Raw genomic sequence first — 27060 nt, 5'->3', positions numbered from 1 at the left:
TTTAATAAGCTTTATTTTCTATATTTTTCTGGCCATTTTTACTTCTTTCAGATTAACTTTATTTCCATTTTGTGAAATGTCGGACAGAACAGTTGTCCACTGGATGGACATTCTATGTCAGTATTATTGGCTTCTGTATGCATGGCAAAAAACACCTTAAACATAGTTAAAAAATATGATAAACTCAGAAAAATATTTATAATACAAATGAGAGGCAAAAGATTAATGTCCTTAAAGTACACATTTTAACCCAATAAGATGATTCAACTTCCCAATAAGATGATTCAATTTCCAGAACACATAGATTCACTGTTTGGTAAAGTTTGCTCTTTTCCTCTCTCAAGAAGGATTTCAAAAACCTATTTACTTTGAATTTTCTCTCTTCTTGTAATTTTTTGAAAAATTAAGTGTTCAGAGGCAATTATTTTCTGAACATTTTTAATAAAGCAAAACAGTAAAGCCTAATGTTGGCATAATGCTTTTAACTTTTAAGCATGCTTAACTATCTTAGAAATTGGATATTAAAATATTATTAAAAGAATCTTTATGAAGCTTTCCCTCTGAATGAGTTTTTCAGTAACTCTAATTTTTGATCTAGTTTTATAACTTTAATCTTTTTACCCCTTTTTTAAAAAAAAGAATAAGCTTTAAAGCAACCTCCTCAGGTTAGAGTTTCTGTGTTCTGGGGAATTTGATTGTTGGGTTGTGAAATGGCAGGTATAGTGGACTTTAGTTGTAGAACATTTTCTTGAAAATCTGTGCAAAAATTAAAAATTAGCATAAAAGACTCTGTACATGGTATATAACAATTGAAAAATCACTACATAATAAAATGTATTTGCCTAAATTATGTAACTGCAACTAGATAGTTGAAACTTGACATTTAAATGATTGTGAATTTTGTAGTGTGTGAGTGCAGATATATATTGTATAATTTATTCATAGTTTTGAAATTAAAATGAAATTTCTATAAGATTTTATTTAATTCAGGTTTACAAAGGATTTTTGTTATAATTGAATTTATTTATTTGACTTTGTATAGTGTTAAGGCTGTGTCTGGAAAGCTTTTACTTTATTTCCTCATATGTTGCCATCACTAATGTTATAAATAATACTTTTGAGGGGGAGCAGCGTGGACTTAAGCATCCCCTTTCTGAAGGGTTTCCTCTCTAAATATGGCACAACGGGAATTGAGTTATTAAGTGTTTGCAGTGACCAGTGTTCAGACTAAAGGAAGCCTGAAAATAGGAAGTCGAGTGTCTTTAAAGTTTGTTATTTGAAGTGGGTAAAAATAAGTGAGAAATGATTTAAGAGGGTCAAAACAAGGGATTGTTTTGAATGTATGGCCAGGATATGAAAATATATGCGAAAGTAATGGTGGCAAAAACTAACAAAAATAGGCTAATATGAACACCTGATTAGACAGAAGAATACTAGGAAGCATAAAGAAAAGTCAGGTAACTTACCCAGGGAAAGCGGAGGAGCTTTCTGTTGTGAAAATTTTATGTGATTTATGAAAACTCTCATTTATTACAAACATTTTAATTCTCAGGCACTACAGGAATTTGTTGCACCGCTAATGTACATTTTCATGTATTGATATTTTGTTAATATATAAAATAACCCAGAAGTGATGAGTTTGAAGACCTTTCTTGACAGAATGAATTTTTTGATGGACGTTTATAGAAGTGGGACCCTAATTGTTTTTGGGGGGTAGCTATTCAGAACTACACTGTGTGCGTCTCTCTCTCGGCTGCTTTAACAGGAACACGTGCACTCAGAGTTCATGGGGACGTTGCACATCCTGCTACTGTCGGTTGCTGGTGGTGGAAAATTGGATGTGATGGGTGGAAACAGCGGTTAAGGAAAATGAGCCATCGTTACAGAAATTGTTGCCTTTCGAAGGAGGTCAGCAGTGACACAATGATGGCCCCAGTGGTTGGTTTAGAATTAGGATGGATGCTAATATCCAAAAACAAACCTTCAAGTATGATTAAGCATTGAGATCACCTGGCATTAGTGGAGACATCTGCTCTGCTCTGCTGTGCTTGAGGAATGGTAATTCATCCCATAGTTTAGAGGTGATGCCGCTGAGGTTCCCCAAATCTCAGTGTTAACATGTGACTCTGTGCCAGACTATAAAGGGAAAGTCTCAGCAACTACAGCCAAAAGCAAGTTATCAGTAGATGAGATTCTTTAGAGGAATCTTAACTTCAGGTTATACATACTGTGTCAATGTAGTCATATATCAATCAGTAGCTTCTACTAAATTTTTACCTGTATATTAGAATTAGTAATTCCTGACAGTAAAATTGTATTTTACCACGATGTGGTTTGCCTTACCAAGAGCTTGTTCATTTTTGTCAGTGTGTGGAGGAGTTGGCTGCACTGTGGGTCTGCCTAAGTCTGCCTTTGGGTATGTGGGGCTAAGAGTACTGTAAATTATGCATTTATTTTTATGATTTTATTAAATGTGTATCTCGATTGTTTTATTTATGTGTGAGACATGGAAGTTGTAGCTGTGTTTCATGTAATTTTACTGGATCCAAATGAGGCAGTTCTTGCTCAAGATGAAGGAAAAGCTGGGGACAGAACTGCTTAGGTGAAGCATAGTGAAGTAAGTTACAGGCAAAACCTCTCCCCAGTACTTTCCAGGGCTCTCGGGTATATTGTTTTCAGTTGTGTGTATGCTCTGAGTATACCTGACTGAAGTGTGCTCTACACCCTGCATAAGTAAACAGCTTGGGATTTTCCTCCCAGATTTTTTATTTCTTTTTGCTAAAGAGAATGTGGTTATTTTTGAGTTGAGTTCTTTAGGTGAAGGATTTTATAACAGTAATTACATTTTGACTATCTCTCTTTGATTGACATAATGCCGGGGACAGAATATTAACTGGCTTTGCATTAAAATGGTTCTGAGGTTAAATCCTTGCTCTGCCCATTTTTCTGACTTCGGGCAAATTAACCTTATAAACCTCCTTTACCATGTGTAAAATAAGAAAATGCTAGTTTTCTATTTTAATCAAAAAGTTAAATGAAATCTTGTTTTCTTCCTCTTTTTAGCACACTGCCTGTGACATTATAGATGGTTGATAAAGATTCCGTGTATCAGTGAATGCTGGGGGTTAATGTAATATTTTCTATTCTCTCAGCATCGTTAGAAACAATCCTATTATATTTCTTTAGTTATATATACATATATATATACATATTTAAATATATCTTTATTGATTTCAGAGAGAGCAAAGGAGAGGGAGAGAGAGAGAGAAACATCAATGATGAGAGAGTCATTGATCGGCTGCCTCCTGCACGCCCCCGAATGGGGATCGAGCCCACAACCCGGGCATGTGCCCTGACCGGGAACCAAACCCCCGATTGCTTGGATCCTAGGTCGACGCTCAACCGCTGAGCCACGCCTGGCCTGGCTGTAGTTATATTTTTAAAATGGAAAACAGGAAAAATTTTAAACAGCATTAGTTTTATTTGTTGGAGAGAGGCCAACAGTGGTGATACTACTGTTGGCTGGGATGGTGGCTTCTTACTCCCTGAGGAGCGGTGTGGGTTGTATGCTTACTGCAAGGACAGCTTGGCAGTGCTCCTCAAAAGCATCAGACGGTTCTAATCTTCTGACTTAGTTGTTTCATTGCTTAGAATTCGTATGTGGTACATGCTCAGAGTGGAGCCCATGATGCTGCCCAGTAAAATGAGAGGTCACTGACTGTTCAGTGGTCAGTGTGGTAAATCCTCGTGGTTGAAAACAATCAGATATTTATAAGTTTTTGAAGAAGTATTGATAATAACTTTAAGTAAGAAAAACGGTTATAATAGTGGGTTTTTTCACTTGACCTCAGTTTTGTTAAAAATACAGAATTATAATTACATTTATACTCACACACGCAGAAAAAGAAGTGTGTACCAGCATGCTGAAAGCCACTGTTTCTGCGAGGTGTGATTACGGGTGGTGGTTATTTTTCTCGTTGCACTTCTCTGTGTTTTCCTCGGTTTTCTAGAATAGATGTGCTTTCTTTTGGTTGAGGTGATGTATGAAGCACCCTTTGGATGTAGACCGTCCCCAGGAATGCAGTAGAGACCCATACCTGCCAGTTAGGTGTACAGCTCTCAGTTAACACAGAACATGATGAGCCACAAATACCGCTGCAGGAAGCAACACACAGCTCAGGTAGAGAGTAGACATACTCTTTACTGATTTCATTTTCAGAGTCCAAACCCATTGCTGGACCTGCTGGTTCTGACAGAGTCACAGGCACGAGAGGAGGCAGACGACGTCCGGACCGCCGTCAGGCAACAGCTCCAGAAGGAACTGCTGGCGCTCTTCAATACTCTGCTGCTCAGCTTCTCGGCCGTCACCGACAGGTACCGGCCTGTCCCTGCAGGTTTGGGGACAGGGATAGAGAACCAGATTCTCTTGATTTCCAGAGAGTTTACTTTTCACTCGCTTCAGTGAAGAGGTGGGAGGACTTCAGTAGTAATGGGGGGCGGCCGTTTTTGTTTCAGCTGAGTCTGTAGCCTGGTTCAGTCTCACACGCAGTGTTCGCTGTTCTCTCAGTTTCAGGTCTTGGTCTTCTTAATTCTGAACATATTGGCCTGAGCAGCCATGTCCGTTTCTATGACTTTATGAATATTTCTGCATTCATGATTTTCAAATGTCTGTTGTTCTGACTTCCTTTTTTTAATTTTTAAAATTAGGTAAATTTTACTATCTGTTTTGACCATTTCAAAGCGAACAATTGGTGGCTTTGTGTATGTTCACAGTGTTGTGCAACCAGCACTGTGCAAAACATTTTCATTTCCCCCCAAAGAAACCCTGTGCCCTTCAGCAGCCCCTTCCCAGTCACCCCTCACCCAAGACCATGGAAGTGACTAATGTTCTTTCTGTATGTGGATTTCATTGCTCTGGACATTTTATGTAAATGGAATCAAACAACATGTGGCCTTTTGTGTCTGGCTGCTTTCACCCAACACCACGTTTTCAAGGGCATTTGTCTTATAGCCCATGTCAGTGCTTACTTCTCCCTGCGACTAATAGTCATGTGTGGATCTGCCACATTCTGTTTATCCATTTACCTGTTGGTTAAACAGACACATGAGTTGTTTCCACTTTGAGGATTTTGGATAGTGCTTCTGTGAACATCCATATACAGGCTTCCGCTCTCAAGATTATCCTAAGACTGGAATTGCTAATTCACGTGGTGAATCTATCTTCAACTTTTTGAGGAGGAGCCCAGCTGTTTCCCACAGCAGTCACATCTTCCACATCCCCCAGCCACACCGAGTGCTGTCATTTCCCCACATCCTCCCCAGCACCTGTCATTACTGCGCCCTTGGGGAAGCGTCATTCAGGTCCTTGTTCTGCTTTTGAATTGGGCTGTTTGTTTTGTTCTTCTTGAGCTGTCTTTGTATATTCTGGACATAAACCCCTAATCAAATATATGATTTGCAGATCTTTCTCCAATTCTGTGGGTTGTCTTTTACTCACTTGATATTGGGATGGAATAGGTAATAATACAGTCAGTCGTTGTCAGTTTTAGAATTTAAAGGTCTGTAAAACTGAAGAAATTTTAGATTTTATTCTGTATTTTCTTATACAGTGATATTACTTCTTTCAGGAATTACATTTTTGGATCCATGCCTGGCTACTTAATTTCAGAGGTTTTGTTTTCTAATAGAAAATGCCTCTTGACTGTTCTGATGGTTTTGTATAAATTATGTGTCAAATGCATTGAAACTTTTTCTTTTAGCTTTCTGGGGAAAAATACATTTTGGTTAATTAAAAATTCTATTTTTAATGATAGTGAATGATTAAAAGTACAGGTTTAGTGTGGCAATAAACTCACTTACTATATGCATTTAATTTTCCATTGCAGTTTTTCTGTCGTTTTGGGTGGCAAGATCGATGCTCACGGTGTGTTCTCAGCGCAGTGATGGCCAGTGTTTTGTATTCGGCGCCTGAGCTGGCGCTTTCACTGAGCTCCTCTTTTTTGAGCTCTCCTTTGACCTCTTCTTTTGAGACAGAATGTTTCCTGCCTTTTCTCTGAGTTCAGACTTTTCTGATACAGTGTTTGTCAGGGACCCTCTACCACCAGGAAGACACCACCTGCTAAGCCTGTCACGTTTGTTTTGTGGTTGATGTTTTCCTCCTCTGCACTCACAGGAAATGCTTGGGACTTTTCCGCGTGTTCCAGACGCAGCTGGCTCTGCAGCTGCTCCAGTGCCTGCGGGTCACGGACGCCCCTCACTTCTACGGCCTGCCTTCCCTTGAGAGGACCCTGCGAGGGATGGCTCACCTCACAGCCTTGCCAGGGTGGAGCTCGCATTCCCCGCTCTCGCAGCCACTCGAAATTTGTGGGAAGTACTTGGCAGGTCTCCTGGAAGTAAGTAAAAATAGCCAGTGGCCGTAACGGCCATAAGCGCAACCCTCACATAACAGTGGGTACTATATTCATCGCCTCCTGTGTGCCAGGCACAGTTACGTTTTAATGATTTTTATTGACAAACATGTAAGAGAGTATATGTTTTAATTGTGGTGAAGTAACATAACATAAAATTCACCATCTTAACCCTTTTAAATGTATAAACTGAATGTATTACGTACACTTTATGTGGTTAGGATTTGATTTAGACGAATCAGTAGCAAGTGATAGGTTTGGCCTTACTGCTCAGAGTAGCGTTGCTGTGAACCTGCCTACGTTTGCTTTTCAGGTCATTACTTCGTTTTACGTGGAGCGTGGAGGAAATGCCATGTCCTTCATGGGGAAGGGTGTCACAAAGAGCACAATTCTCTGCTTGCTTCACTTGTCTCATGAGATGATGGCCGAGGACCCGAGCTCGGTGAGAGTGCTAGAGCTGCCCGTCTTCCAGCAGTTGCTAGGAAAGGAGTGTGGGGCGTCTAACACACTTGCAGCCTGTAGTTTACTCTCTAAAAACGTCTCGTCACTTTTCTTCTTGGAGACAAAAATGTTTGACTAAGATGTTTCTTAGAAGTTGCATGTACACAAATCTGAATTTTATTCAGAATTTATTTTGATTGAAATCTGCATTGTAGACATGTTATTTCTAAATCATGGGGAAAATAGCTGTTCTGAAGAAAAAATGGTATATTTAACTTTTAAGGAGAAGCTTATATTTTTGTTTGCCTTGTTTTGGCTAAACAATGAATTAAAACCAAGTCTTAAGTACGCTTTTACTTTGTTTTGATTTTTTAAAATTCAGAGTTATTTAAAACACCTTGTATTTTATTCTTAGATACTCCCCTAATGTGTTTCTGTTTCCTTTTTTGTGTGTGTGTGATTTTAGGAGTGGGTGTCACTTTGGTTCTTGCCTCTGGGTGCTCACGGTGAGGAGCAGACAGCTACGCAGCAAGGATTGGCCTGGCTGATCCCACTGTGGGTGGACCGAGACCCAGAGGTCCGTGTGAAGAAAAGTTGAGTGTATTATGGGTAGATACAGAGCAAATGAAACAAAACATATGCATTTGCATAGTTGTAGGTTCCAAAAGGAGACAATTTTAAACTTCCTTAAACTGTCCTTAAACTTGACTTAATCCCATCTCTGCTTGGGCTGCTGTAACAAAATACCATAGTCGGGCGGGAGGGCCTCAAGGGACAAAACTTTATTTTCTCACAGCCTGGAGGCTGGAGGCCCCAGGTGAAGATGCTAATAAGATGGTTGGTTCTGCCCGGCCGGGCGTGGCTCAGCGGTTGAGCATCTACCTAGGATCCAGGCGTTTAGGGTTCGATTCCCGGTCAGGGCACATGCCCGGGTTGCGGGCTCGATCAATGACTCATCATTGATGTTTCTCTCTCTCTCTCCCTCTCCTTTCCTCTCTCTGAAATCAATAAAGATATATTAAAAAAAAAAGATGGTTGGCTTTGTTGAAGGCTCTCTTTCTTGCCTTCAGATGGCCACCTTCTCATCAGATTGGGACCCTGCCCTATGAGCTCACTGACCTTTCATGACCTCCCAAAAGCCCTGACCTCAGACACAGTCACTTCGGGAGTTACGGCTTCACCATATGAATGCTGGGGGATGGATTTCATTTTATACCACCCCCTCTTCAGTCAGACTCATTAGAGTATAGATTAAAAATAGACAAAAAGAATTACAGAATCTATCACTTTTAGAAAGAACAGTGAAAGTTGTTAGAAAAACCCAGCCATTTTCAACCAACTTAGAGGGCCAGCTGCCAGTTGACATTTGAGTGTCACTTAGTCGATAGTCCCGCCACCCTGCAGCTTCATAGTAGTGATGAATTTTCCACTCAGTGGTCGTGCAGGAAGCTGTACACATTTAACATGCACAGCTTCCTGCTCTTGGAGAGACCCCCCCACAGTCAGTGCTAATAACACCTCCTCCACCTCCAGCAGCTGCTGCTTCCTGCTGTCTTACTTTTGATCCGCTTGCTTGTTGAACTTTATGATCTGCTCTTAGCAGATGTTTAAGTTTGTAATACAGTACTATTGGCTATACACACTGTCCATTAATTTCAAGCAAGAAGCAGTTATATCCTATTATATGGTAACCTTGATTTACAGAGCTAGTATTTGATCTGAACCTAGAGGTTACACTTTTTAACACATTGAACTTGGACTTTTTTGGATACCATATAGTTATCTTTGAAACCCAGTATTTGGGATCAGAAGTCAGAAGTTCACCAAAATGCGTAACTTGAGCAGCAGTGATTCTAGGGCAAACCTGTCACACCGCATCAATCTTGAAACATTTAAAAAAAAATTGAGGGAAAGTACTAAATGTCTTACCAAAAAAAAACTCCATTATTTTCTAAAACAAGTTTCAAAAAAGTTAAAACCATTAATATTTGGAAGAAACACTAAGGAAGGTGGAACAAAATAATAGGTAATCTCTTTAAAAATGAGGAATAAACAGGAATTGGTTCTGTAAAGATATATAAGTCCCCTATGCTTTCTCTAGAAAAAGTTGTATTTTTTCTAATTTATACCTGGTTTTGACTTTTGTGACATTTGCTTCTATTTAACTTTTTTCCCCCTTGGTTATTGCTTTCTTGAATTGTGGAGTAGAATTTTACTCATTTGTAAACTTACAGGGCACTGTCTTCTAATCAGTGTCTTTTATAATTTAGGATCATCAAATTATCATAAAAGTATGATAACTTTATGTGCCAGAGAAATTAAGAATTTATGTTGTTAGGGCATCAGATTCTTTGCTTTGACAACCTTTTCTTTAACTTGCACAGGTGAGGTTCACTTCCCTGGGATTGGGATCCGCACTGACCACCCTGGAAACCGGCTGTGTGGCCCTGGCCAGCAGCTGCCAGAACATTTCTGGTGGGCTCTGGGGGACTGTGGTGAACACCCTCCTGGACCCGTTGGAATGCAGCATGGTGCGCCGGGAGGTAGGCCTGCCTCTCTGCACTTCTTCCCCTTTCCCTTGGAAACCCATTGATGTCCTTGTGACCACACCAACTCCCCGTTGAACATGGTGGACGACCCCTGACCATCGTCTCTTGTGCCTGCAAAACACCCAAATAAAATGGTAGTAGAGAAAGAAAAAGGTATTAATTAACAGTAAATATTGGAGTCCTTTATTCTGATATGGTCAAAGCAGAATTTGGTATTTTTAATAAACTCTTTTATTACACATTGAAAAGGTTGACAGAAAAAAGTACTTTTGTATCACCACGATGTTTATTGGTCTCTGATATTTATAAGCTTTAGTTAAGGGGCCGTCCAGATACTTGGTAGTATTTATCATATACCATATGAGAAGAAAAGTAAACTTTAATTCTTCCAAATAGTTTGTGGGTGTTTTTAGTTTCTGCTTTTATCAAAGTGATGATTGATGCCATTAGTTTTAAAAACAGTAATCAAGTCATGCTTGGGGTCAAATAAAGGAAACAGCAGCTCCTGCGCTCACCATTGCCTTAGTTCCCAATCCAAGGGCTGTGTTTGTTTTTAATGTAATGCTTAAAACAGTAGCATCCTTCGCTGACCACTTTAAATATCATCTACTGACTTCCAGTTATGATGGTTGAGAATTTTATTCTTTGGATCCCCTCTGTTACCCTTTTTAAGGTAGCAAATTTTTATTGAGAGGACCTTGTATGAGAGAGGGAGGGAGACCGGGAGAGGGGTGTGTGTGTACGTACTTGCACATTTAGTCTGTAGGGGATGATAGAAGCATGAAAATGTATTTCCTAAGTGCTACAGAACAGTTTATATTTTACAAATCATTTTTTTTTGAAAAATAAAATTTCTGCAATAGGAGAAAATATACATCCCAATGAAATAATGTCATCCACTGTTAGGTCATCACCCCGCAGGAAACGCAGTTGGCATTTCTCATGGTGACCGTCAGCATGTGTGGTGGACCAGTGATACGTTTTCTGCTATTGTTGCGACATGCCGGTTATTTCAGCGGCGACCACAGGGTGGCAGTATTGACTTCTTTTTTTAAATTTCAGGCTGCATTTATTCTTCAGAATCTCCTTGTGATCCCAATGCCATCAGCAATTGTAAAGGATTATACTTGGCAGGTGGGTGACTTTAAACAGCGGTCAGCCTGGTAGGTACTGAAATTAATTGGTGATAAAGTTTCATCAGGTATGTATTTCATTACTGATGAAAGTTCTTACAAGGCAGCAGGATCTCTTAAAAGAAAATGAAATTTTCTTATGCTTGATCAGATTTATAAGTTCTGCTCTGTAGTGCTTATTTTATTATTGCTTTTTTATTTTCCACCTTAGGATATGTTTTTACTGATTTTAGAGGAGGGGAGAGAGAGAGACATCAATATGGGAGAAACATCAATCAGTTGCCGAGCGCCCTGACCAGGAATCGAACCCCCAACCTTTTGGTGTATTGGATGGTGCTCCAAGCACCTGAGCCACTCGACAGGGCTGTAGTATAAAGTAATTTTAAACAGAAACAGTAGCTCACCCGGTGTTTACTGTGCACGTATTGCAGAAGTCGTCGAGGCTGTGGTTTCATGGAAGTGTGTGCTCTAGTCAGGGTGGCAGGACACAAGCTATCTCTGGCCTGGTGCAGGGATGCTCGCTCTGCTCACCTGGTGGAGGTCAAGTCCACCCATATGTTCATTGTGCAGTGCGTTTTTCCTTCACAGGGCGGTGCTCTGAGACGGCATAAATACCTATTTCTTACCAGCTTTCTTTCACTGGTTTTAACTTCTACTTGAGGTTCTTGTCTGAAGCAGTTATTACAGAATAATTGCCAAGTGGTGATCATCTCATTCCATCGTTTCTACCCCATTTGTTACATTTACTGTAAGGAAGAGCTGTCCTTCCCCAATTATTATTTTTCACGTTTTAAAATTTACACCAAGGTGGACTCCAGAAAACTTAGTTTGTTTCATGGGTTATAATCTGTTTCTGTCATTATTTATTTAGATGTTTAAATTGTTCCAGATTTGGCCAAAAGGACCCCTTCATGAAGAGTCTGGGGTCCTTTTCACACGCCTTCACCCGTCCTTGAGCACTTCCTCACTCTGTACAGCAGGATGTTCTAAACTCTTCCAGCCCAGCCTGGATCACACATCTGCTCAGAGAGCCCTGACTTCTGTCGGTGGAGATCTGGGCTCTAGATGTGCTCCTTGTTCCGGGGTGGGGTGGTGGGGGCATTGCTTCCATGCCCTCAGCCTCCTGGTGAGCAGTGTGTGCGCCGTGCCTGCCCGTGTGTGTGTGTGTGTGTGTGTGTGTGTTTGTTTTCCCCTTGTCAGGGTTAGTGCAGCGGGAAGGAAAGTGGCCAACAGCTCTCACTGTGAATGTTGATAGGCCCATGCGTTTATCTAGCCTGTTCATAGGTATGAAGTCTAATTGCAAATGTGATTGCTCAGACCATGTTATTTCTGATATTTTAATACTTACTGTCCTGTGTAGGTTGTAAAATAGCTTTTTGTGTTTATGGCTCAAGTACACAATTACTTGGTTAAAGTTTTACTATTTTATAGAAGAATTTTAAACTAAATGGTCCCACAGGAGGTGGAGGGTAGCCTCTGCCTTCACTGGATTCTTAGGCAGCAGAGACCTGGAGTGCTGGGAAGTAAGGCCCTAGGTCCCTGGCTGTGAGCGCAGGACCCTCAGGGGTGGGGCCACGTCGCTCCTGGGGAGTGTGGGGAGACCATGGTCTTGGTGAAGAATTCATGTGATAAGTAGTGACCTTTCTCTTTCTCTCCCTCTTTTCCTCCAGGGCCCGTGTGTCCATGACGAGGACTCGGGGCTGTCGCTCATAGGGAAGCCCGCCCTGCAGGCTCTCTTGTGTCACTGCCATTTCTATGAGCATTTGCATCAGATGGTGAAACAGTGTTACCTGGGGCGGGTTATGTTTGATTTGAATTGTCCTGCTCCTGGTGGAACTTTAGAAGGCAGTGATTTAAATGGTAAGTGCACCGTTTTCTATTTTTATATAATGTAACACTTTGTAAACTGTTAAAGACCAGTGTGTTTAGTACAGAATATTTGAAAACAATGACAAATACACAGGGAAACTGGTTTCTTTGTTGGTCCACTACCCAGACGTTACCTGTGTTGCGTTAGGTGTGTTTCCTTTCAGTCTTCTTCCTCTGGGCAGCTCTTGTTTGTTTTACATAATTGTATTCATAGTTTATGTACATTTTTGTATCCCCTCCTGTCACTAAACATCGCCGGAGCATTTTCCTATGTTATAAATTCTTCATGGAAATCATTTTTGAAATCATATAAATGTTTCATAAGTTACTTCATGCCCTTCAGCAAAGTTTTATACTTTCTTCTGGTGTCACCTTGAACTTTAAGAGGCTCTTCCCAGGCAACCATGAATAAGACCTTCTCCTACTAAGTTTTCTCATTTGTTTTGCTAATGTATTGAAAAGTTACTCATATTTGGCATGTTACTCATTTATCAAACTATCTTGCTGAAACCTTTTCTATTTGTAGATTCTCTTGCATTTCCTGAGTATAAAATCTTAGCATATGTAAATAATAATTATGTCTTACATTAATTTTTAGTGACTTAGTCATAAAAATGGATGAGATTTTAACGTTAATTTTAAAGTAATTTTTAAAAATTTTGACATAATTTCATACTTACGGAAAAGGTACAATTCCCAAATGTTACCATTTTATTATACTTGGCTCCCCATGCTGTGTGTGTGTATATGTGTGTGTGAATGAATAAAATTTATTAATTTAGATGCACGTATGTATGTCTATGCTTTTCTGAGACATTTAAGGGTAAATTGCAGACATGAAGTTTCTTTATCTTGAAATATTTAAGCATAAGTTTCTAAATCACTTTTCTGCTCACTTCTTGGAGGAATTGGGAAAATGACATTTGAAGGCATTTTGAACGTTCTAAATAAATGTCCCTGTTAGGAAAGTGACCCATTTGTTTGGATGTCTTTGGGTCTTTGTCACTCAGAGCAGGGCCCTTGAGCCACCGACACTGACATGTGCTGTGAGTTTGTTAGAAGTACAAACTTACGCCCGCCCTGATTTGGGGAAAGGGAGGGAGAGGACCCAGAGCTGCTTCTGCGAGCTCCCTGTGGTTCTCACACACATTACAGTTTGGTGGCTGGTGTTCTTGATAAATTGCATTAGATTAAGCTAATGCACAGTCAGCTAATTGCATTAAGTTTTCTGTGAAACAAGCTTTATCTATAAATTAATTAGGGTAATAAAAATTAGGCGGACCTCTTTCCTTAGGTCTTGACTGGTTTCACAGGATGACTGTTTTCCATTAATGGTTACAGTACCCTGGAGACTTCCGTTGACCGTTGTTTACCTGTTGTCACAGGTTTGGATGACTCACTAGAGTTTTGGAGGGCTCCATCCAGAATGCCCAATCAAGACCGAGACCCAAGCTCTCTCTCCACCTCGGAAACCATGGTACTTCCAAAGAATTCATAAGTGCTTCTTTTAGAGTCTCCTGAACAGTATGAATTTACACAGTAGAGAGAGGAGCCTGGTAGGAAGTGTGAAGTTTTGTTTGATCGTAAAGCTGTGATTTACCTGAAGTGCTGTCTGCGCAGAAGGAGGGGCTGCCTTCCTCTTGTCACCACACTGATTATCCTTTTAGATGAGTTTTCACCCTCTTTCCTATCTTTTCTGATAGAACCAAACTTTAACATGTTTATAATAGTTGTAGAAGAAAACAGATCTCAGCTAATTAAGAATGCTGATTACCCTGACATTTTGCTTGAGGCCAAGGCAATTTGGAGACAGGTGACCCACTGGAATGATTCCTGCTGGTGCTGGTGAGCATGTCTCTACACACGTGCCTCAGACAAGCTCGTCTTGATCCTGTGAAATACCTGAAGTTTATATTCGCCCGCCTGCCTTTTTTTCCTGTTTCTTCTCATTCATAAGCTGCTCTGTTCTAAAAAGTTTGACACACTAAGTATTTCTAAGTAGTGACTGACACTAGGTTTCATTTGTTTTACAAGCATTGGGATCAGCCATTCTCAATTAGGAATAGTGCGTTCGTTCGTTCGATTGTAAAGTGTTTCTGGAACAGTTACTGCGTTTGTAGAACCTGGGACTGCAGAGTCTTGTCTCCTGTGCTTCCAGGAGCAGAATAGTATAAGAATAACAGCTATTATACAGGCAGCTATAGGAGCCACACAGTGTCTCAAGGGACTGGGACATTTTGCTGCAGTTTTAAGAGTCTTTTATTTTTTTAGACTCAGAAGAGTTGAATTTTAGTCCTAAATTGAACCTGTACTTGGAAAATTAGAATAATTACCCTGGCTCCACTAGATGTCATGCTTTCCCTTCCGAGCTAGAAATAGTATGTGCACCCAGGTGGTGGACCTGTCCGGTGTGGGAAGTTCATCTGCCACAGAGAAAATAACTGGTGGGAAGGAAAAGAGTGACCATCCCTAGAGAAGGCACATTTCCCACAGGAGCTGCCAGACTCAGCAGCGCAGGCTGCTTCAGAGCAGGAGGCTACTCTGCCTTCCCACCTATAACCTGTGGTGACACTGTGTTCGCCTTCTACAGAACTTAAGTTTAATGTTTTAAAAAATGTAGTATTCTGAAACCCAATGTCAGCATATTGCCTGAGTTTTTAAACAGTTCTTTTACAGTATGGGGAGAAGTAGAGAGCAATTTTTTAATAGTTCTAATTTTTTCATAGGCACTATTAAAGTGTGTGGGTCCCATTTCAAACTTTGAAAAACTCTTTTATTGTGAGTTAAGAAATCAAGAAATTAATCCAAAGAAAATGAAAACACTAACTCAGAGATACAGGCACCCCATGTTCATTGCAGCATCGTTTACAATAAGCAAGACATGGTGACAACCTGACTGTCCATGGGTGCCTAGGTGGATAAAGAAATTAGGATGTATACACACGGTGGAATATTATTCAGTCCTAAGAAAGAAGGGAACCTTGCCATTTGCGAGGACAAGGGGGGCCCTCGAGGGCATTATGCTGAGTGAACGAAGTCAGATAGAGAAACACAACTACCATGTGATTTCTCTTACGTGTGGAGTCTAAAAGTAAATAGCTAGATAAATGAAGCTCATAAAAAGCAGAAAATGCAAAGTATCTGAAGGACACAGTGAATTGTAGGTGAAGTTGTATATTTCAGCCTTTCAGCATTCAGGTAATAAGAAAAAACAGGCCTTATTGGGACCTTAATGTCCTCATGGCTTCAGATCAGAACCTCACTCCTGCGGGTTACTGATGTACATAAACTGTAACAGGTTCTATAAGAAGCAGACAATGTTGTTCAAAAACTGATAACTCAAAATACAGAACGTTTTCCAGTTAGACTAGTGAGTGTAGTTTTGTTATGAACCTTCTGTTTAAGGGTGTCTGTCTTCTGTATCTACTGCGTGTGCTTCATTTTCCAGGTACAACATTAATGAGTGACTGTTGTGAGTAAAACAGTTTTCTTGCTGGCCCACAGGTGGCACCTTCATCGGGGAGTGCGGGACTTTCACCACCGGTGCCCTCGGCTGCGTCTCTCCCCGAGGCCTCGTGTGACCAATTTGTGGCTCCAGGTACCTTATAGGAAGACATCCCACTTTCAGAAAGAAAAGGGACAAGTTGGTCCAGACAGATATTTTGAAAGTAAATGTCTGGATAAGACCAAAATTAAATAAGTCCCAGAACAAAATGTCTGGATAAGAACAGAATGAAATGCCGCAGAACCTGATGGGTAAATTAGAATGAGGATGTCAGGAAGTAACAACACATACACTCTTAGCTAAGACACGGGAGCTCACCGTCCAAAACGTAGTCTGACTGCTGTCCGGTTCCTTAGTGAAGCACCGATCATCGGGCTGGCCGGGTGTTAGTAACCATTCCTTCCCTCCTCGGAAAGCACCTCTGTTCGCACAGACGTCCCCTGGAAAGGAGGAGAACCTGGTCCCGAGTGTTTTCAAAGACTGTGCTTCCATTTTGAAGTTCACAAAATGCATCAAGTCTGTTATTACACGTGCGTGATGAGTAGCCCTGGGCTTATTCTTATTAATGGCTATGTATTAACTTTACACTTTGCATTAGGGACTGCTTCTGACTCTGTTATGCTTCCAAATATATATGCACGCACATGAACACATATGTCTGTACTTGAAGGTTACAGCGTAGCGTTAAATCCCTGGCCTGTCGGGAGTATGCTGTCTAAAGAGAAGGTGACTTCAAGCGCTGAGGCATAAGCATCTGCTCAGGAAATGCTGTCTGAAACTCAGAAATGCTTGCTTAATCAAGACAGTGCTCTGAAATTTATTTCAGTATTTGTTCCATAACTTCCTAAACAATTTCCGATGTTGGCTTTTAGCAGTTTTTTATGTTGACAGTACATAAAAGTATTTAATTGCGGGAAATACTTGATTCTCTTGAGAACTAAAGGAGCAGACTGAGATTGTTTGAGTAGCTAAGGACACAGAATGGAACAGATTTGATAACAGGTTTCATAAATATTTATCTCTGAGTGTGTTGTGTCACCTTTTTGAACAGCTTTATTGAGATGTTACTGACGTGCGCTGCAGTTCACCCATTTTAGGGTACAGTGCATTGGTTCTTAGTACGTCACAGAGTTGTGCAGCTGTCACCACAGTCAGTTTCAGAACATTTCCATCACTTCCAGGGAAACCTGGTATCCATTAGCAGTCACTGCCCCTCCCCGGCCCTCCCCAGCCCCACACAGTTGCTAATATACTTTCCCTCTCTATAGACTGGCCTGTTTTGGACATTCATGTACATGGAATCATACAGCACTTGGCCTTTGTGTCTAAGGTCTCTCACATAGCATATTTTCCAGGCTCAGCCATGTTGAAGAGTGTGTCAGGGCTCCACTCCTCTTTGTTTCCACACGGCGTCCTGCTGTCTGGCTGTACCACGTTGCTTACCCCTTCATCAGCTGGTGGCTATTTGCCTTTGCTTCCCTTGGCCACCATGCATGATAACGCAGCGAATGTCTGCGTGGACACGCACACGTGTGGGGCGGTTTCATCACTCGATTTGGAAGGACTGTGCTTTGAATGTGTATGCATACAGCTCACTGATTGCTGATCCCTTCGGTGACAGAAAAAGTGTTTGAGCCTTTTTGTTGCGTCCGCACAGTCCTCGAATGGCACGGGAGAGCATCACATTCGTGCTGGCTGAGCCGCAAGACCAGAGCAGCGCTTGGTGCAAGGTGAACACAATAGTGACGCTTCCTGGGCTTGTTTTCCTTCCCAGGTCAGCCTGAAACTGCATTTCCACGGCTCCCTCAGGACTCTTCCCTTTATGCTCCTGTGCCCAGACCGTGCGTCCTGGTCACCCCGCCCCTGCTCTCAGCCCTGTGCAGCCTCTCCGACAGCCTCCTGGTGATCGTTCCACGGGACACGGCAGCTGCCTTCCGACGGGCTCGGCTGCTTGAGCTGCTCTGTGGGTAAGAGAGAAGTACTCCAGAGAGACGTGGGGGGTGGATCCTGCGCACTGTCCTCATGGCTCTGTGTACGGCTTCATGTCCTGGGATGAGTCTTCATCCTTTGCAGCTCGTTAGACTGCAGGTTTTTGCTTTCGCCAGAGATGTCCTGACCACTTTTATTTTAGATCCATTAAACCACCTGTGTATTGGTCTTTCATATTGACTTTTAAGGCCCCTCTCAAAACAACCCTGATCTTGTAGAGGTCAGAGGCTCTAAACCCTCTTTGTCCAGGAATAGTTCATCCCTTGGTCATTCTGCCTGGAAGTGAAGGAGTTTGCGGATTTAGCGCTGAGTGGTCCTATCAGAATAACATCCAAGGGTTAAAATTCATTTTAACACGCATTTGGGTTTCTTTTTTTTTCTTTTCTTTTTTAAATATATTGATTTCAGAGAGAGGAAAGGAGAGGGAGAGAGACTGAGATTGGCTGCCTCCTGCACGCCCTTGACTGGGGATCAAGCCGGCAACCCGGGCATGTGCCCTGACCGGGAATCAAACCCTGATCGCCTGGATCCTAGGTCGACACTCAACCGCTGAGCCACGCCCGGCCGGGCCATTTGGGGTTCTTTAGTTATGGGGGACTGAACTTTTTAGGAGAAAGTATTCCCATAACATTTAGGGAACATGATTTGGTTCTTTCATTTATCTGATGTGAATAAGCCTCTGACATAGCTTTTTCTGACTTTCTTATTGGTTAAATGGCACAGTAAGAAAGGCCTTAGCTACTGAGATCAGTCCAATTTACGGGCTAACTGGAGGTCATTCCCCCACTCATGTTGCAGCCTCAGGAAAGCTCTGACCTCCAGAGTGTCGTTGGTGACACCTGTTGCGTGGTTACTGTGAAGGTTAGGAGAGATGCTTTGACAAGGTTTCGTTAGATATGTTTCTTTGGAGTTCTTTGCTTCCCACATTCATCTGATGAGATCTTTTCCTGTGTTCTGAAATAGCTTTTTATAAACATTTACTGACTTTCTTTACAAAAACCCTTTCTCTTGAATTCTACTCAAGGTTACCTTCAGACTTGAAATTCTGACTAATCTGTAATGAGAAGCCTGCTAACCATCTGGAGGGCTTTCTTTTTTTTGTCCTGGACAGTATCGCGGATGCCACCCTTCTAGAGACATGTGTTCAGGAGCTCAGGGCCCCGCTGCCTTCGTCGCCCCCTGTGGAGCACACGCAGGCTCAGGTGGGTATCTCACATCTCCCTCTCGTCTTGTGTCTGTCTGTACGTCTGTTTGCTTCAAGTGCCAGAAACATAAACTCTGCTATGGATGCACTAACCATAGAAGAGGGTGACAATCCCTCAGGTTGTAGGTGGTGTGATGAGGTTCTTTGAAATAGGTTACTTAACGTTTTAATCTGAGATATCTGTGGATGATAGAAAAGAGCTGTGGGGTTTGAAGACCTAGATTTGACTCCTGATGCTGGGGAACACCATGCGCAGCGTCTTTAAGCACTTGCCCCGTGCAGGGTTTCCTCTGAGAGGGGCTGGTCTGCATAATGGCGTCACCTCCATTCTGTCTAGCCAGCAAGTCCTTCTCAGGGGCCTGCTGTATACCAGCATCTTCCCTAAGAACATAAAAATCAAGAGCAAATCCAGTAGATCTGATGGTGTCACCAGTAGACATCTAAGAAAAACTAAAGCAGGGAGCAGGGAGTGGTGTCCTAGTTGGAGGGTAGCGTTTTCCACATATGGTGGTTAAGGGAGGCCTTTCAGACAGTGAATTGTGACTTGAAGTATGTGAGGAAGCTAGTCCTGTGGGACAGAGCAGGGTCCCAGGAACGGGGTATGTGTGGTCTCCCCCAGAAGCACAAAGCCGGAATGGCTGGTGCAGAACGTGAATGCAGAGTGGCAGATGAGTCGGGGTATGGCGAGCCCCACGCGGGCAGGGCCTTGCCTGTTTGTGTGTTTCATTGGATCCTCAGTGTCGCCACAATGCCTGCTCCGTGGCAGGTGCTGGTCCAGTACTCGTGGGATGAGGGAGTAATTGCAGTAAGAAACATATGTGGGGAACTTGTTTGTATAATATATGTAATCCTCACGACAGTCACACGAAGTACTGTGAGTGGCCTCAGAATGACGGGGGAAGAAGTGTGTGTGCGTGTGTGTGTGTGTGTGTGTGTGTGTGTACACATGTGCGGACAGAGGGCTTCAGAACATCTCTCTAAAGTTGACTTGTTGGACCATCTCATTTCCTGGGGATGAATGAGATATCACAGCTTATTCTTTAATTTTTACATATCCAGGGAATTATTTTTTTGAAAAGTGTTTTTGTCAGTTAATACTTATAAAATTACAAGCAACATTCCAGAGATGGCCTTATTGGTAATATTGGGGAAGATCGAATTTTCCTTTTGTAATTAAGAGTAGTATTTTCACGTTGAAGGGTAGTTGGGGCAAATGTTGAACAATTTGCATTTTACTTATAGCAAGAATTAGGCTGTTCGTCCATTGTTGTTGTCCCCGGACCAGTTGTGCACTTTGAAGAGTATTTTGTAATTTTTCTCTTTCTTTACAAAATTACAGGCTTCGTGGCTTTGGAATGCCCTGTTCTGCTTCACCCAGAATATTGATTCCACAATTCAGCTGCTTAAAAAATTATATTTATAAACCTTTCTAAGGGTTTCTTTTTCTAAATGGAATTTAGTAGTTGGCTTTATAAATATTGCTTTGTTGGGTGTTGTTATAGTTGGTGGGCAGTTAATGTGGCCATTAACAATATGCTTATGAGAAAAAAAATGCTCTGTCGGCTGTGTATTCATTTATAGTCTTTGAAAATTATGATTGATACTTCATTAGATGTTTATTAACTGTGTACAAAGAAGTGACTTACAATGCACAGAAAAGTAAAGTACTTTGTCCCCAAGATGGGCTTTTCACATGATACGTTTGTTTCACTGCATCTCCTTCTGCCAATAGGTGTCCTTTCTCCTCGAGTACCTGGCCTCTCTGTCCAGGCTTTTGCAGTCTTGTTTACTGGTAGATCCTGGCCTTGTGATTCAGGAGCAGCTTCTGACACCTCTCGTCACCAACATTTTCCGAGTTCTCACCATGTGCACCAAAGATCTGTTTGGTAAGCTTTCCTGTTTCGGTGTAGGGAGGAAGTGCTCGGTTTGCGTGGTGATGGGTTAGACAGAAGCTGGCAGAGACTGCTGGTGGAGAGGGCAGAGAAGACAGGTGTGTGCAGAGAAGTCCTGAGATGGCAGCTGCCCTCCAGCTCCCCTGTGCCAAGTAGAGAGAAGGGACATGCTCTCCTTACCCCTTAAGGTTCATTGGGCCATTGTCATCTGTAGGCAAAGCTGCAGATCCTCTTCTCTGCCCAGCTTTCCTCATGGGGCAGTGCTCTTCTGGTCCCTCAAAAAATTCTCTTCTACTCTGCCCTGACCTTGGTGCATTGTTTCCCCTTTCATCCCTATGCAAAGCTGCTAGAGGGGGAAATAAAACAGAGATCCTTTGCTTCTGTAGAAGTAGCACAAACGACATGTTTTTACAGTGTGTCCAGTAAGTCCTTACTGGGTTTGCCATACCTCCTGCTTGTTTTTGAGTGTGCTTTAGTAAGAGGGGATGTGTGAGTGTGTGTTTTTTTGCCTGTAGGAAGGTGGAGGAGAGAGAGATTTAGAAGCAGTGAGAAAGATAAATTAATTGAATTAAATTCATGCTTCATGCTGAGTTATGTTTGTCTCCGTTTGACAAGTACGCACCTTCTATTTTTAGTGTAATGAGTGGTGAATTTTGTATTTTAAAAGGTTTTTTTCCCTTTCTGTAAATAAGTTGACATGTTTTGATTAACTTGATAGATGCAGAGTTGATATCGGCGTTTTATCAGACGTGGACGCATTTATTTAACCTACTGGCCACACTGTTGAGAAAAGCGGGAGCTGCCTCCCTCCTGCCCATCGTGACGGGGCTGGCCAAGCACTGGGCGGCTGTGGTCGGTAAGGAGCTGCCATCACCGGCTTGGGGTCTTCTCATATACATGAAGATGATCATTGTTTACGATTTTATGTAATTACGTATTCTGTAAAGTCAATAATTATAGTCACATTAACTTTTTTTAGATTAGCACTGAAATAACAAAAAGTTAAGAACTGGAGAAACTTTATGGGTCTCAGCAGATCCCGGAGAGGTCAGTCGTCATCTGCACATAATCCTCTTGGCTGGGGTGTTAGCAGAGACCGTGAATGGTATCTGTGCATCTGTACACGTACAAACTCATTCATTTAGAAAAGAACTCGTATAAAGAGAAGGGAAGGAAAAGTAAATAGATCCTTTTCTTGTGATGCTTGAGCTACTGATTGCTTTACTTTACTAAAAATTACTCAGGTCAGTGTGATTTACTTTTTTTATCTTGAGGGAATGTTCAAGCACCTGTGTGTGGAACTGTCTTCCAGACATGGTCTGCGAATGTGCGGGCTGCTCGGCCACCCGCCCGGCCCTCTGCACGGCCGGCCTGCAGTTCCTTTCCGTCCTCTTGACTGAGGAGGCAAAGCGGCATCTACGGGATGAAGACAGAGCAGGCTCCCGTCCTGGTCCAGCGCTGGCTGCGCTCCTCGACAAAACTCTGGAAAACCAGAAGGCTCTGGGACGGCTTAGTGAAGTCGTCATTCAGGTACGTGATTTCTTGATTTCTTTAAAACTTGACTTTCAGCCCTGGCCGGAGGGCTGAGCTGGTTAGAGCGCCGTTCTGTACACCAAGTTTGTGGGTTCAGTTCCTGCTCAGGGCACATACCTGGGTTGTGGGCTCGATCCCCGGGCGAGGCACGTAAGGGAGACAACAACTGATTGGTTTCTCTTTCATTGATGTTTCTCTCTCCCCTCTCTCTTCCCTCTCCTCTCTAAAATCAATAGATGTGTCCTCAGGTAAGGATTAGAAAATGACAAAAAACCCTTTACTTTTAGTTTTGGTCTTGTAAAAATATTTTCGATCATTTGATTTAAAAAATAATTAATATTCATGACCATTTAAATGGTAGAAGAGTATGTAAAGTTAAATTAACAATTCCCTGTCCAGCTCCACCCTCTGATGTTGACCAGAATGATGTAAAAATTCAAAACGGAGTGTTGGTCACCTATGCCCCCCCCTTTGTCACAGCAGCGTCATGGCCACTGGGGTGCTTCAGGAGGGAAGGTTTAAGCACAGTGTGTTGCCATTTTAAAGACAGTTTACATGTTTGATAACACGCTCACCTAAGTGACTTTTGATTGATATGCGCGAACCACCTATGTTTAAGGGGGTTATGTGTGTAGGGAGGCCGGCCTGGTTATCACACTTGTGAGAAGATGCCCTCTTCGAAGCTCTGATGCCTGTTTATCTTTTAACTTACTTCTTGCAACCCTAAAATATGAACTAAGATGTTTGTTTCATCAAAAGGATTCTAAAATCATGATAAAGTATTGTTACTTTGTAAGCAAGTTAACCGTGAAGACGACTGGAGTGTTTCCTAAGTGGCACAATGATTTTTACAACTAGGAGCTGTTATAATCTCCCAATACTGAGAGTCCCCCTTTGCAGTGACCGTGGGCCCTGCACACGCACACCAAGGACTTGCTCCCATTGCCCTTGCAGCGGGGACTTGCTTCTTGTCCGCCGATGGGTTGCCGTCCCTTTGCTGCTTAGGATTTGGGGGTTTTGCTCTTTTCAGCCTGTGAGCGTCCTGTGTTCAGATCCTCCGGCAGGACCTCATGTCCGTGCGCAGAGCAGCCTGAGTGTGCTGGAACGCAGACGGGCGGACAGAGGCAGGGCGGCCACCCTTCCAGCCCAGACCTGCTGTGAGGGGTCATGGGGCTCCTCACGGGACCTGCTCTCTTGCCCAGCAGACTCTGGTTGCCTCTGAGTGCTGATAGGGGTCCCCTGATGTTTCCTCCTCTGTCTCCAGTGGCTCCTTCAGAAAGGGCCTCTAGTGGGAAAAGTCCTCAAAGCTCTTCTGAGTGTCTCTCCTTCTCGAGAGGCCACAGCTTTCCTGCAGTGAGTCCCCAACTCATCATGCTCAGTGTTTCCTCCCTCAGTGTTTCCTCCTTTAGAACCATGGCTGGACAGCGCTCCACTGCCCTCTCTCACCGTCACAGCGCCGGCATTCCCTTTTGGTCACTTGACCCCTACTTTGCACTTTAAAGAATATAATGAGCAGGAAAACTCAGATTCACACCTTGACAAAAGTCCTCCCCGCCCCATCCAGAGCATTATTAAGTTCTGGACTTTGGCTCTAGGGGCTGTTTTCTATTGGGGTGGGGCCCTGGCAACGCGCTGCTGGTTCCAGGGAGCCTGAGTCACTCGCAGGCCCACCTGGATTTCTCCCCTCAGCGAGGGCCGTGAGCTGGGCCCTCCCCTGACCAGGCCAGAACACAGCAGCTCTGGGTGCCTTGACCACAGCTGGGACCGTGGCTCCTGCAGCCAGTCCTGCTGGGTGGATTCAGAGACCTGCCTGTGGGCTGTTCTACTTCCCAGCTACTTTCTCTTGCTTGTTGGCGGGGCTTTGTTTCAAGAAACTGCGATTAGACTTGTGACAAACCTGGATCCACGTGGGCGTGGCGAACCAAATTAAATAGCGTCTGTAGAAAAATGGCACAGGATTTGTTCCACTTACTGTGCTGTCCTCTTCCTCTGATTTTCTATGATGTTATCAAAGGTATTGGTTTATAGTCTTTTTCTGTTACTTTCTTGGTCAAGGAAAATGAGCCGCAGGGCACCTCGGTGATGTTCCTAAGGCCTAGCTAATTTCCCCCGTTTCCTCCAAATGGCGGCATGTGTAAAGTACTCCGTGTGGTGTGCGTATAGTAACCCGTTACTTAGTGCTTCCTAATACGTCGTGCCCTTCCTGTTCACGTGAACAGCAGGGCCCGAGGACGTGATGCTGGCCAGAAGGCCCAGCACGGTTAGGACAGAGTAGAGGAGCATTGCACCGTGGTCTGCAGTGAGCGATGAGGAGGATTTTTCGGCGAGGTTGGTTCGGGTTTCCTTGAATCACTGATACCTGCGGTTCCGGTGTGTGTGGAAGAGCAGCATCCTGGCATTGGGAAGGCTGACTTTATAAACAAGTCAGGGTGCTCTGGTTGGCTACAGCATTTACTGCAAATACTTTCATCACCTAGAGCACTTCCTGCCCTCCCCCTCTTCCCGGGCACACTCAGCGTGGCCTTTGTCAGGACCCCCGACCTGGCATCCAGCATCTAAGCCCTGGCCAGGGAGGGACTTGCCTACAGAGGCAACAGACTGAGGCCTGAGAGGGAGTCGCTGCCCCTCCCGCAGGCACCTCCGTTCCCACTGCCAAGTACAAGTCCCAGTTGTACGGCAAGTTGTAGCTAGTAATAATGTTGTAGTATATTTTATGTAAAATTAACATTTAAGCTTAATTTTAATCATGATATTATAAAGCTGGATCATTCTGAAAATTACCTGTAGAAGGACAAGTTATGAAATTTGAATTACCTCATATTTAGAAATCAAATGAGGACCTTCTTGTTCTGACACGAATTGGTGAACCCCTTGAAATTGTAATAAAAATGTGTTCTTATATCCACATGAGGATCTTACCACAAAAGATTGCACCTGACTCAAGTCAAGTCTTAGAGCTAGAGCACCCAGTGAGTGGGGAGCACAGAGGACAGATGATAGGTGAAAACCTTCACAAGGGGACAGACAGACACGTCCAGCATGTGGGCCTCTGTGGGGTGACTGGTCTGGGTTACTCGGCAACTCGACAGCATGGGGGTGACGACAATGATGAAAACCCTGGGGGCTGTCCAGGGGGCAGGGAGAAAGGGGGTGGCCTGGATTTAGGGGACATAACTGCGGGTGTGCTGTTATCTTTACAGTGCTACGAAATGAAGCCCCCCACCGATGTCCTGAGGAGAGTGGCTGCGAACACACTGCTGTCCCTGCTGGCTGTCAGCAGGAGGGCGCAGACGCTAGCTCTGAAAGGTGGGCCGCCCACGCACCTTGTATTTTTGTGGCATATGTCAATTCAGGGTTACTGCTTGTCCTTTTAAATTTTTTATGGCCTCAATGTAAAAAACTTGTACTTTGAAGGTTGCTAAAAATAGTTAAATGTGCACTACTTTTAAAGTAAAAGTATTGTAGATTTTTTGTGTGCAATAATTCCTGCGGTAGAGAATATTTAAATAGTATAGAGGCTTGAACAGTAACATTGCTCAGCTTTACAATAATTAAATGTTAGTGACCACAAGCACGTGTTAATGTTACAGACCAGAAAGTAAAAACATAGTTTGGTGATGATAACAGCATTGTATCGTCCTGTATTTTAATATGAATCTCCCCCAGGCTGTTGCAGTCTCTCCTCTGGAATGAGAGAACACAGGCCTTAGAGTTGAAGGGCAGTAACAGCACCTCAAGCCCACGAATTTCAATTGAGATTTGCTGTGTAAACGAGTTATGCATTCCTCAGCATGTCCTGAGATTCGGGGGTGGGCTTTCACGGTTTGGTTCTCGTGGACTTTCCCTCTCATTCTTTATTCTCTCACTGAAAACACTACAGTGGAGTTGGCCAGAAGTGAAATGTTGGTTTTGAGAATTAGATTGATAGGTGTGGGGCGAACTTACTGGGAAATGGCTTTTCCTTCCGTTAGTTCTGGTCTTGTCTTGCAGCCGATCTGGTCAACAGCTGCATTGAGCAGATGAAGCACATTGGTGCCCAGCTGAGCCTTGATTCCCTGAGGCCGAGGAAAGCCGCGCTCAGGAAGAAGGTAGCGGGTCTGGAATTTGTGTGTAGGGACCCTCTCCTAGTGTCCTTGTGCTTCGGAACAACACCAACACTTGGTTGACATGAGTGATTTAGAAGGAAGGCACAGCCAGATAATAATGCGATTTCCACATTAGATGTAGATTTGGGGGTTTTGACTGCGTGTCTTGGTTTTCATTTGAGGATCTTTAAGTGAAATGCATATATTATATATTTATTGTTGTAAATGTTTTGGAACATGCATGATAATTTTATACACTGCTGAAAGAAAGTCTTGCACAGTAAGTTGGGCATGAACTCCAGCTCAGTATGCCAGGTGCTATTCTAAATGTTTTCCCTTTTACTATCCATGCGCACTCATGACAACTACCCTGTGACTAGTGATTGATAAAGCCAGCACCTGCCCCAGCTCCAGGTGGTGCAGAGCTGACCTTCCTGATGTTACTCTGATTAA

General features: G+C 43.0%; 1 protein-coding gene across 1 annotated transcript in view; it reads left to right on the top strand.

Moving 5' to 3' along the window:
- The window catches only part of RTTN (rotatin), an 84675-nt gene that overhangs the window by 44833 nt on the left and 12782 nt on the right, over positions 1-27060 (top strand). Inside the window, exons 26-41 of the mRNA XM_087818902.1 lie at positions 4220-4374; positions 6173-6392; positions 6721-6849; positions 7315-7425; positions 9233-9391; positions 10460-10531; positions 12201-12390; positions 13785-13876; positions 15904-15997; positions 17679-17871; positions 19005-19095; positions 20830-20983; positions 21708-21845; positions 22302-22519; positions 25723-25828; positions 26513-26610. Coding sequence (XP_087675028.1) covers positions 4220-4374; positions 6173-6392; positions 6721-6849; positions 7315-7425; positions 9233-9391; positions 10460-10531; positions 12201-12390; positions 13785-13876; positions 15904-15997; positions 17679-17871; positions 19005-19095; positions 20830-20983; positions 21708-21845; positions 22302-22519; positions 25723-25828; positions 26513-26610 — 2220 coding nt within the window. The remainder of the gene's footprint in view (positions 1-4219; positions 4375-6172; positions 6393-6720; positions 6850-7314; positions 7426-9232; positions 9392-10459; positions 10532-12200; positions 12391-13784; positions 13877-15903; positions 15998-17678; positions 17872-19004; positions 19096-20829; positions 20984-21707; positions 21846-22301; positions 22520-25722; positions 25829-26512; positions 26611-27060) is intronic.

This window comes from Miniopterus natalensis, chromosome 7, assembly GCF_054644295.1.
Source record: "Miniopterus natalensis isolate mMinNat1 chromosome 7, mMinNat1.hap1, whole genome shotgun sequence".
Classification (NCBI taxonomy): domain Eukaryota; kingdom Metazoa; phylum Chordata; class Mammalia; order Chiroptera; family Miniopteridae; genus Miniopterus; species Miniopterus natalensis.
This window is presented reverse-complemented; position numbering and strand designations above follow the sequence as displayed.